The sequence below is a fragment of the Lytechinus variegatus genome, chromosome 9, assembly GCF_018143015.1.
Source record: "Lytechinus variegatus isolate NC3 chromosome 9, Lvar_3.0, whole genome shotgun sequence".
Lineage (NCBI taxonomy): Eukaryota > Metazoa > Echinodermata > Echinoidea > Temnopleuroida > Toxopneustidae > Lytechinus > Lytechinus variegatus.
Window position 1 is genome coordinate 37,832,870 of NC_054748.1, and position 12,851 is coordinate 37,845,720.

A 12,851-nucleotide genomic window follows, 5' to 3' on the forward strand; every position below is an offset into this window, starting at 1 on the left:
TAAAATATGACTAGAAAATAGTCAAATATGACTAGAATAACAGTTGCACCCAGCTGACCCTATTAACTAGTTATTTTTGACTGATTTGTTTTTAGAGTGTACGTTTAATACGGGGACATGGTGCAGTGTTGATTAGTGTACGTATAGACCAGACCAGTCATATACCCTGTGTTAATTTATACTAGTTCAAACACTTATGGGATATATTACAACACATTTGGTTGTTACGTTAACACTCTGTGGTGTAATGTTCAACCTCAACTCAAGGCATACAAGGCGTGGTTCTCCAGGAACACCAACTGATGTCAGGTTTAACACTTCACAATCTTTTACAGTGCATCATGTTGTAATTAAACATCATTGAACGTAGATGGCGTCAACTATTTACAGATGTTGCTGCCCTCAACGTTCCGTGTAAAAAAACCTCAGTGGAGACTAATAAAGTTCTTTATTAATCTATTTATTTTTAATGAACTTTTTTTTTTGCTCAACTGGTCTTTTGCAATGTTATCACTGTTGAGTAGCCGACATATTCATCTAGTAGAGCAAATTGGGAAGCACTGTAGCCGGAAGGATAAGGTGCTTTACCAAATTAATATTTGATTATCATTTCTATTTGATGATGATGATAGCTGCGTCTCAAGTATAGTTTACACGATGAAGCTAGAAATATGATTAACATGCGAGCACTTAATTCCAATGATAAAACGCAGTGCTTTTCGCGATGTTAAAGCTAAAAGTAAACAAAATAAATCTAATAGCAAATTAAAAGTAATTATCAGTGCTCAACTGGTCTTTTGAAATGTTATCACTGTTGAGTAGCCAACATTTTCATCTAGAAGAGAAACTTGGGAAGCACTGTAGCCGGAAGGAAAAGATACGTTATCAAATTAATAATTGATTATCATTTCTCTCTGATCATGCTGATGATGATGATAGCTGCGTCTCAAGTATAGTTTACACGATGAATTTAGAAATATGATTAACATGCGAGCACTTAATTCCAATGATAAAACGCGGTGCTTCTTGCGATGTCAAAGCTAAAAGTAAACAAATTAATCTGATAGCAAATTAAAAGTAATTATCAGGGTTTAAAGTATAAGTATTTTCCAGTAGACATGTATTTTTTAAATAGAAATCAATACCTATTGACTTGCGTCGATTTTCTTGTGTGTGGGGGCAAAAATTGAATTTAAAAGTATATATAGTCCAATATAATTATCAGGCAAGTAATTTATTTCAGAAGTAAAACGCAGTATTTTGTGCAATGTTAGCTGAAATAAAACAAAAGAAACGTTGATGATAAAAAGCAATAACATATTTTTAGTGTAATATAGAGTGGTTTCAGCAGCCATGAGTTTCATTAAACGAGAAATTGATACATACTACCAGTCAGTTTTGTTGTACTTTCTAAGAAGGTCGGTACAGTAGTAGACCTTTTCAATTGTCCTTTAACCATGTTCTCTGGATTTCGTCGCATTCGATGAAGATATCTGACCAGTCTAGATATACCTGTCCAATAATTAATCCACTCGGTATTAATCAATTAATTTCGATTGTTATTAACGAACAAAATTGGGAAATGAGTACTTCCTCACTGAGGAAATTATAAATCTACCGAATGAACTTAGTTAAGAACACGCGTAAGAAGGAGTAAAGGAAATGATCAACCTGGATTCTGATAAAACAGAAAAAAATGAGAAAATAATGAATGAAAGTCGGACAAAAAACGGATTTTCGAGGTTTTAATTTCGTAAATGGCATTAAACGTCAAGCATATATCGTCAAAACAAACGAACAAATGTCACAAAAAACAGACATGCAATAGACATGTACCACTAGCGAGTCATTCTTCTTATAACACAAAATACATCCCCGTTTCTTGAAAGATATCCGTTCCATAGTGATAGTATATATCAAAAAATACAATGCTTACTATATATATATATTCCATAATCGTTACCATTGGGACAACCTGAGGAACACCCTTCACACCAAACACTGTGGAGTTGATTGGTGCACACAGAGCAATACACCACTCATTTAACTCTGGTGCTAAGTTTTAGTGTTGGTTCATCACCTATGTGTTATTTTACACACTTTCGTGTTATGTTCAACCTCTCTATACTGACATATAGGGTGTAAATTTGAGGGTGTAAATTTGACTTATAAGGATGTGTTCTTTTAGTGAAACCAATCACTCTCAGTTTTAACATCCAAGTTTTTATGATATTATTAAACGGGATCCCAATTTGAATGTTAAATACGAACTGTTTTGGATTATTATTATCTGTACTAATGACGATTGTTTCCATGTTTTTTTCCTTAATTCAAGATTTCCATATTGCACCATTGATATTGATTATTAGTATATAGATTTTACCCAAGAACTATTGCCTTTTATCAGCTTATCTAATTTGAAGGTAGGGGAGAAAACTAATTATTACAGTTTATTGTTGAATTTAATTGTACGAATGTGCAAGGTTGCAACATCAGCGCGCAAAGGGTTAAGGGCAGGATTAGTTGATGAAGTGACTAAACTTACCCGTGACGTCTGTGCCTGGCGCTGAACTGGTTACGTCTGCAGATAAAAAAGGTTTATCATGAAAAAAAATCGAGATAGTAAAATGTTTTATATTTATTTCAGTCAAATCAAATCAATGAAATGCTGCAGTGTAATCTAAATGTATAGTTCAAATTTATAGAGACATGTTTTGGGGGTTAATGATGATGTTGGTAATAATAGCGAAGATTATGATGACGATGATGATGATCATCATCTTAGGTCGAATGATGATGATGATGATGGAAGATGGTGGTGATGACGATGACGATGATGGTGATGATGATGACGATGTTGATGATGGTGGTGATGGGAAGGAGCAGGGGGGGGGTATTGGCGATGGTGGTGATAATGTTGATTATGATGATCATAGATTATGATGGCAAGATTAGATGGTAAAATGATGTCGGTGAATGATAATAATACTTCTACTACACCTGCTGTTATTAGAACCTTTTATCGCTACTATACTTCAACGACCTACTACTGCTAAAATCGCATCACGTGATATTTTTCCACAATGAAAGCTATATCACCAATTGCATTGAACATGTTAAATAAACAAAATTATTAATCGACAAGCACGTAACAAAATAGGCAAAGGAAAATGGTAAAAACAGACATTTCGTAAAAGATGTAAACATGTATAGTAATAGAATCATGATAAAATAAATGCAAGTACATCACATAAGAATTAGCACTTCTGTTGTGAGGTAGAAAAAATGCTTTTACAGACAAGGGGTGATACCAACGTTTAACTTAAACCTTACAAAAGCACATACACGTTATTGAAAACTAGAAGAACAATCTGCTACATTTGAAAATATTGTCATCTTTTTATCACAGATCGAATTGGTACATAAATTATACACACATTGTGAAGCGATTACGAAACCTTCAAACCCATACCTTGGCAGCAAATCAAGCGCATAAACAAACAATCTTTAACACTAAAACTCGGTGACATTTTGAAAATAAAAGTAGATTGCTGCAGAGTCGAAGCTCTTGGTGTTAAAAGAGGCCTGTCTCGAGTCAATAGAGGACCATGTATTTTTTTTTAATATTACCACACAACCGAGGACATCTCATATCATTCTGAATTGAGGAGATGTTGACAGTACAGCTTTGCAAAGCACGCCCCCTACCATTCTTTTCTCCCAATATTGGGAATGTTCTTGGGTAAGAGTTTGTCCTGTACTGCGCAATATGCATATTTCAACGCACCGCTGGGTAAAATATACACAGTAAAAGTATCATCCTACCTGAAAAACAGGAATTTTTACACAAAAATGGATAAGGGTAAAGTTTTTTGTGGTTTGGGGACATTTTGAAGTGGTCCGGAAACCGAGGACGTCCTATTTTCTTTGTGTATACTCAGTTTTAAATTGGAAGTTTGTGTGTCAGTAAGTCCTCGGTTGTGATTGTAAGTACATACACATATGTAAAAAGAAAATTACCAATAAGAAGTGATACAAAGATAACAATAACAAACAACAACACCAACAGGAACATAACAATGATATTTTTTATTACAGAGTCAAAATCAGCATAACGTAAGGGAATGTTAACTGCTTCACATACGTGACATATAAGTAGATTTCAGTACAACATCCAAGAAACCATGAGCGATCGCTTACTTTCACATTAAAAGGATGGTCCGGGCTAAAAATATTTATATCTAAATGAATAGAGTAAAATTCACAGAATAAAATGCTAAAAATTTCATCAAAATCGGATAACGAATCGTCATGAATATTCATTAGGTAGGCTGATGATCTCACATCCCCACTTTCCCTTTTCTTATATTATTACATGAAATCATAAATGTTTCATTTTTTTCATACATGTGTAAATGATGTGTCTCCATTACGATGAAATAAGTTGCGGCAAATAACTTCGTTATTTGTTGTCCAGTTTTGATCAATTTTTTTTAGCATTTTGCTTTGTAAATTTTATTCTATTTGAGATATAAATATCTCCAGCCTGTACATCCCTTTAATAGATAAACAAAATCACACACTCTACTTGCAGCTTCGAAAGAGATTTCGAATCGATACACGGTCTTTCAGTATCCATGTATCGATAATTCGATATACAACGGAATTTACGGCTTCAAAATGCTCATACATTGATACCTTGTCAAACATAACCGGGATTTTCAGTTTCGAGAGAGATCGATCTCATCCCGATATACCACGCATCGTATACGACGTATCTAAATTCGAAGGTTTACCGCTTCCAAGCTATATTGATACAATGCAACACATAAGAGGAACTTTTCGATTTACACGTCCACTAGTAGACGTGACCTGTGCTCGTGGACTTGCAAGCGGAGAGACCATTGCGTCTGATTTATCCCATATGGTGGTATATATTCATTTATGGTATATCCATAGAGCTATGGTATATCCATACGACGCATACATACACTATACAAATCGGTGTGTCTGAAGCAGGATTAATGGATTGTACGAAATATAACAAATGATTGGTCATCCCGTCTGCAGAATAAAACTCAATATCACTTTAAAGATAATAATAATTCTATAGTAATTTCAATACCTCACGAGGGACTTAAGAACTACCCGAAGATTTTTTTTTGTTAATTATCTGTAAAGTGATACACATACTTATATACTATACTTACATACATATATACATACGTACATACATATATACATACTTACATACTATACTTACATACAAGCCGGGGTAACAGAATGCAGCGCTAAGAAACATAATGTTGCATATTATTATTATTATTATTACAACTGCGGTGTTAAAACTGACACCAATTGGTGTTAATAGAGGACCACACCCTGGGGTGTTAAAATTACTATAAATAAACAAATAAATAAACACCAAAGAGTGTAAATGTAACAAGAGAAGGTGTTGTAATAACACCTATAGATGTAAAACTAACACAACCAATTTAACACCGGTGTAAAATAACTGGTGTGGTCCTCTATGTACTCCGGTTAACACCTCAGTTTTTGCTGTGTAGTAGTATACACAAAGCATTACATTAAATCCATCTCAAGTTTATAATATATAGAATAAAATGGAAGACGAGACAGGATGATATTCAGCGGAGATTTGCGGCATTAGAAAAAAGAGGTGACAACAGGATAGCTTTGAGACGTCTGTAGAACTCTGCGAAGAAAAAGAATAAAGAGCATTATAGCATTTTGTTCTCAATGAAGCCCAAACGATTGCAACGCAAAGGGCGACAACAGATAATTTTGTAGATGAGCTGGCTAGAAACTCACCCAACGCCTGCTGCATCGTTGTTGGCGGTTGAAAACTTACTTCTGGAGTGTTTGTTAAAGGCACTGACGTCAAGGACGTTAGATGGAGGGTTTGAGGTAGGGATGACGATGTCGGTGCTACAACTGGTGGGTTTGTAGAATGAGAAGTTTGCCCAGGAAGAGAAGGCGTGGTTGCGGATGTTTGACCTACAGCTGCAGCGATAGATACAGTACTTGCTTCAGCTGTGGTTGTCGAGTCGGTTTCAGATGTTGCAACTACAGGAATAGGTGTTGTTGTTGATACTGTAGTTACTTGATTCGTTGTTGTGTAATCTAGAGTGGTAGGCGTTGTTTGAATCGTGGTTGTGATGTCGAGTTCAGTTGTTGCAACTGCAGTGGTAGGCGTTGTCGAAGATACCGTAGTTTCCAGAGTCGTGATTCTAGAATCCAGTTCGGATGTTGCAGCTGCAGTGGTAGGCGTTGTCGAAGATACCATAGTTTCCCGAGTCGTGATTCTAGAATCCAGTTCGGATGTTGCAGCTGCAGAGGTAGGCGTAGTTGTAGACACTGTGGTTACTTGACCGATGGTGGTAGAATCGATTTCGGACGTTTGAACTAGAGTGGTGGGCTTTGTTGAAGAAACCGTAATTTCCTGAGCTGTGGTTGCGGACATAAGTCCCGACGTTGATTCCATAGTGGCAGTTACTTGATTCGTAGTAGTGGATAACATTTCTGAGGATGGACCAGCAGTTGGAGGTATTGCAACTGTAGTTGAGTCTTCGGTTGTCTGGGCTGAATCTGTATTAATCATTACGTTATTGATGTATGGTTGTATGTTTTATTTATTTAAATACGGGATAAAGAAAAAAACTGCTTTCAGCCGCAATGCTGTTTTTCAGCAACTCCGTACATAAAAGTTGAAAAACATAAAATAATGAATTATACATTTAAATCATGAACAAAATAATAAAAAAAACATATGAACAGACATAAATTACATGATAAAATTAAAGATTTGAGATGGCAGTGATACTGAAATGAATAGTAAGATGTTTCTTTTTTTTCTCGGACCCTCCATCCGAAAGTCAGTGCCAAATTGTTACCCCCCCGTTCAAAATGTACACGATACAAAATATAGCGTTGTGGCCAAGTAGATAAGTCTTCTGACTTTGAAACAGAGGGCTGTGGGTTCGAATCCCAGCCATGGCGTAATTTCCTTCAGCCAGAAATTTATCCACACTGTGCTGCACTCGACCCAGGTGAGGTGAATGGGTGCCAGGCAGATTAATTCCTTGAATGAATGAGCGCTGAGAGGCAGCTCGAGCTAAAGCCGGGGTAATAATAAAAATAACGCGCCTCGGAATAGAATATTTCTAGATAGATGGCGCTATATAAATGCCTATTATTATAATTATTATTATTATTATTAGCATACGGATTCAATGCTCTAATATGTCATGATTATAGAATGAAAATGATGATAATATAATCCAGATTTAAATGATATCACTCACTGCCGGGTCTTGCGCAGATTGCTCCGTATTTGTCGGTGCATCGGGCGGCCTTCCACTCTCCTGAGTTTCTGTAGTATACACAATCTTTACCTGGTATGAAAAAGATGAAAATGATTCAATAATGATTTAGCAGTCGTAGTAATTATATCATCAACGACTTGTTAAAAATCAGAAAATAAAAGTACATAGAAGAGTTACATAATAGATTCCATGAAATTTGCTCTGCTGACAATTGCTCCGATGGAAAATATGCACATTAGGCAAAACATAAAACCTAACCTCCAAAACTAAATAAACTCTAATCCTTATCTTTACAATATTCTAAACTTAAAATTTCATTATAATCGTAATACTAGCCCTAAGACCTGAGATATTAAGGCCAGAGTAAACGTCGTTATGTCTGCTTTTATTTCTGCATTCAAATAATAGAATATAAATGTGACATAATTCTATGCAACGTACAAAACAATCCATAAAATAAACAGTATGGTCATAATGCATAATGAATATACACAACAATAAAGTGAGTATAATCTCAACCTATTAACAATAATACTTAATGAACGCAGGAGACCGCCACCGTCATGACCGTGAGCGGTTAAGTTTGAAATTGATGGCGGCCTCATAAAAAGATTCGTGACCGAGTTTGATATAAAATGTGCATAGATGTAACATATTATCTTTTGCAAAATTAAGTCGAAAGTAATAGCGTTTTTGGTATATCAACAGCAAAAACTGTGAAATGTGATTCTCAATGACTTGGTGTATGGTGTGTGAGGGTGTGTGTGTGTGTAAGGGTGGGGTTGTGTGGGTGTGTGTTGGTGTATGCTGTTGAAAAAAAATATGTGTGTGTGCGTGCGTGAATTTCCTTTCAAGGCATGTCACAAAAGTGGCATATTTATTACATCATATTTTCATTGGATTGTCATTAGCATCTGGCAGATTGAACACGCCAGACTAGTTTGAACAAAAATCAATTTAAGCATAAAGAGCGATCAGTTTTTGGCTGGCTCAATTCGCGTGTTTTATAACCGGTGATGAGGGGTCATAAGTGAATTATAACGACCAGTCATTATAGTTTTGAAATAAGGAAAAATGAACCCAAGGGGCGGCGCCGAGCTATTTTGAAATGGGCCAAGACTACCTTAGGTTATTTTTTTCTCCACTGAAAAATAAGGATATTCTGGAGATACAGGACACAGGCCTTCCTATTATTTTGACTCTCCTGCCCATTTCTTCCTCTTTTATTTTTTCCGCTCTTTCCATCATTTTTAACTACATGTACTTGAAAAAATGCTTGGACTGTCCCGAAACAACCAATTCATATAGTTCTTATTAATGCCCTCTAAAATGTGTAATATTTCTTCATGATATTCCAAAACATATGTCAACAAAGGAAATGATATGTATAACATTATAGTATTTACTCACCATTACCAGCGCCTTTAACACTTGAATCGGGTGTATCGGTAAGTGAATAAATCCATGTAAATGTATTAGATAGCTAAGGAAAAAATGAAATAATAAGAAAATATAAGTGAGGGATCAATTTGAGAGGCACATAAGAAAGTTTTGCAATGCATTTTCACACACTTATGTCTATATTTTATTGTTACAAGTATTTGACGTCAGTCGTCATTATTGACATCGTTAATAGGCCTAGAATACATTTACCACTTCTCATTCGCCTAAACATTGCATGACGACATGCACCTGAGAATACCCGGAAGTAGGAAACTAATGTCTTTTTCCACCTTCTTTTCTTGGCTGTGACACTTTTGGGGGTCAATACCATCAGTCCCCCTCTCCATCTATACGCCAATGGCAATATGAACTAATCGACTATAAACCAGCCGATGGTATATCTTTGTGTTTAGAACGAAAATAGCTCTAAATGGTCTTGAGTCACGACCCTCCCCGTTTTTATTTTGTCAGTACTTGACCACCCGACGCAAGAGGGCAGTGTGAATAATGATATGATAGTGTTTCTTTAGTCAGAAGCTTCATGAATATTCAAAACGTAAGGATATATCATAATTTCTCTGACCCATGAATATTCAAAACATTAGGATATTATCGTAATTTCAGACCTATATACCTCCCATTGGTGTAGCTCAATCAGTATAAGCTAACCCTGCAGTCGATATGTCGATTTCATGGACGCAGTTTTGAGTCTCGCTTAGAACGATTAAAAAAAAACTTTTTGATTAAAAATTGAGGCAAGACAAAAAATGCATGTCCAAGATTTGTAATCTGATCCAAAGCCTCCAAACAGCCTATTATATTGTCATTCCCACTGCCCTCAGCGTCGGGGGAGCAAGTACTGACAAGAAATAGCACTCCGCTAAGAGAAAAGTTATAGCTTTCATGAGCGATTAATCAGTAATAGGAGAAAACAAAAAAAAATATATTTACTTTTTTAGATCCGATCCACATGCGATGGTTGCCAGTGATCAGGCTATTTACGAATGTTTTGATATCTTCTGTAGAAAGCTCAGCTAATCCACCATTGGTGTAACTTTGGCAGTGTGTCTGTGCATCGTCAAAAGTCAAATTCTCAGGCGTGTAATAGTAATAAATATTGCCTCCATATGCGCCTTCGCCATCTTGAGCTGTAACGATAATTTCAATTCATATAACTCAATGTATAAAATTCAATATAATCATAAGTCCAATACAAATTTAAAAAATATATTCGAGTTGCTTGATACTGAGTTCCATGCAATACATATGAAATAAACATAGACCTACACAAATCATTAGAACATTGTGTAGTTTAATGAAACTAATTTAACATGAACATGATGCGAAGATTTGGGAGGGGGTCAGTTTTTGGACCGTTTTTGAAAAAGAAAATGGCTTGTCAGATTTTTTTCTCCGAATAAAATGGTTTCCGACGGTAGTGACATTTGACCCTTTTTTTTGCTCGTAAGATTCCCCCTTCGGTAAATCCTTAATCTGTCTTCAATCAACATGATGTATGTTATGATAGCAATTAGTTTCGCTTCTTCTTTTGTTTTCATTCTTGCTTTTTTTTCTTCTACTACTTATTATCCTCCTTCTTTTTCTCGTTCTTCTTTTCCTTACCCTTCACTATCCCCTTATCCTCCATTGTCCTTCTTTATTTCCTTGTTATCTATTTTCAACTACATTTCATTTTGTCTGTATCCTGTATATTCAGGTCTACCGATTTAGAAAAAAAATCCTACCCCCAATCTGCAATTATACTGACTTACCGCATCCTGTTTCCAAACAACTACAAACCAGTAAAAATGTAGCGACCTGTAGAATGACAAAAATAGAAACAATGACAAATTCACACTCTCTAAAAAAAAAAGTAGAATTAGAGGATATATTATCCAAATGTTCGATAAAAGGTGTTATTGCATTTTCATGAGGTAAAATATTTGTTTAAAGAACAAGTCCACCCCAACAAAAACTTGATTTGAATAAAAAGAGAAAAATTCAAGAAGCATGACACTGAAAATTTCATCAAAATCGGATGAAAAATAAGAAAGTTATGGCATTTTAAAGTTTCGCTTATTTTCAACAAAATATTTATATGAACGAGCCAGTTACATCCAAATGAGAGAGTTGATGACATCACTCACTCACTATTTCTTTTGTATTTTATTATATGTAATATGAAATATTTTGATTTTCTCGTCATTGTCATGTGAAATGAAGTTTCATTCCTCCCTGAACACGTGGAATTCCATTATTTTAACATTTTGTGCTTCAGGCAAGGAGGTCCTAATCGTCAAATTCGTAAAAATTGAAAATTGAAATAATGGAATTCTATGTGTTCAGGGAGGAATGAAACTTCAAAAGAATATATGAATAATCAAGACATCAAAGTTGGTCCTTATCTCATTAGATTTTAAACCACCATGTCACTTTGATACAAATTACCTTCCTCTGATCATGCGTAGAATATTTTGATCATGCGCAGAAAGGAACTACGAACTAGCTTATTAAAGGGGAAGAACCTCGTCGATCTGGCGCTGCACATTGCGGCCGCCGGGCCCACGATCAATTGGGCAAAGCAATTTTTCGGAGTATTTAATTTCATGTCTATTTCGAACAATAAAGAGGGATGGATTGACATGAAAGGAAGCCATGTCCAGACTGGTAGATATGAAGTTGCCGTGCATGAGTTTTATTCCAAGAGAGCAGCCTCTCACCCATTACACACTTCCTCAAATCCTTCGGGTAAATGTCCTCATAACAATAGAGAACCCGGGAGAGAACCGAAGCGATGACGTCAGTTGCCATGGTGTCATGGCGGCCTGGTTCTAAACAAATAAACCCGGAGCATGTTTCTCATAGGTGAAGATGGCTGCAATCGGAATTCAATCGTTTGCAACCTCAGAATGATGGTAATTTTTGCCAGTATAAAATGTGTATAGGCGATCGTCAGCTGCGACTGTTCAGAACCAGCCGGTTCGTTGTCACGACAGTGACGTCGGACTTCGGTACGCCATTAAACTCCTCTGGCCATTGGCGGCGGAAGCAAAAAATTTTAGGAGGGGACAACCAAAAAAAAAAGGTTCTCAACCCAAAAATTATAGGGGGACGTAGGAAAATAAATTGACAAGCAAAAAAAAAAAAAAGTCATCAACAACAAATTTAGGGGGGGACCGTCCCCCCCCCCTCCTTAAATTTAGGGGGGACACGTCCCCCCGCTTCCGCCGCCTATGCCTCTCTGGCTATTGCATACAGTTGGGTGGTGGGCAAGACACTGGGACGACAGTAACTTCTTCAACACTAAAATTCCTTCACAGTTCACCCAGTCGTGTGTACAAAATCCAGTCCAGGAGGTGGACTATAGGGCACGTCATTGTTACCCCCATTGACTCTTGATTGATCAAGTTCACAGGTCAGTCCAGTCAATTATGTCCTGGAATGATTGAATGCATCCATGAATGCATTTTGAACAAAAACCATTGTTAGCCAACATTGATGTAGCATATTTTTACTAGTCTGTGTGCAAGTCCATTACTGGTTGCAAATTTAAAATTGCAATTAACATAAAGTTACAGTTTTATCAATGAAGATCTGATGATTATCATAAGTTTTAATCTCAAATTAACAACATATTTTTCATTGCTTTATATCAAGAGTTTGAATTTGACCGTTATTTTGCGTTATATTCTCTAAAATTTTATGGAAAAAGTTTCCCACACTTTCACACATAATAATTATTTAACATGTTTGAACTGACACTGCTTTTAGCAGGCTTTATTTGATATCACAACTACTTCAAGTATTCCTTTAATGCTTTAATGCTTTTACAAATTTTGAAAATATTTACATAACGTTTGGCTTTATTTTACCGAAACAAACATTCACATTCCACCTTAACGTAACATTGTGTTGTAACTATATATAAAATAAAGCAGGTACAATAGGGGCCTCTGGATTTAAAACCACTTCATTCGGCAAGTTTGTTGTTGTTTTAGCTCATACGGCGCGCGCAGTGGCGCACTTAGGATTTTCCACGGGGGGGGGGGCAAATTTGTCCCA

The 12,851-nt window shown here is 36.1% G+C and overlaps 1 protein-coding gene across 4 annotated transcripts in view; it reads right to left on the minus strand.

Annotated features, from left to right (window-relative positions):
* LOC121420951 (adhesion G protein-coupled receptor L3-like) overlaps positions 1-12,851 on the minus strand; it is a 43,257-nt gene that overhangs the window by 20,358 nt on the left and 10,048 nt on the right. For 2 of the 4 annotated variants that reach the window (XM_041615509.1, XM_041615507.1), the window contains exons 2-7: positions 10,562-10,607; positions 9,741-9,937; positions 8,757-8,829; positions 7,326-7,415; positions 2,546-2,581; positions 1,387-1,512 (exon numbers count right to left, since the gene is read on the minus strand). In XM_041615509.1, coding sequence (XP_041471443.1) covers positions 1,387-1,512; positions 2,546-2,581; positions 7,326-7,415; positions 8,757-8,829; positions 9,741-9,937; positions 10,562-10,607 — 568 coding nt within the window. The remainder of the gene's footprint in view (positions 1-1,386; positions 1,513-2,545; positions 2,582-7,325; positions 7,416-8,756; positions 8,830-9,740; positions 9,938-10,561; positions 10,608-12,851) is intronic. The other 2 variants (XM_041615510.1, XM_041615508.1) reach the window with 1 other exon arrangement.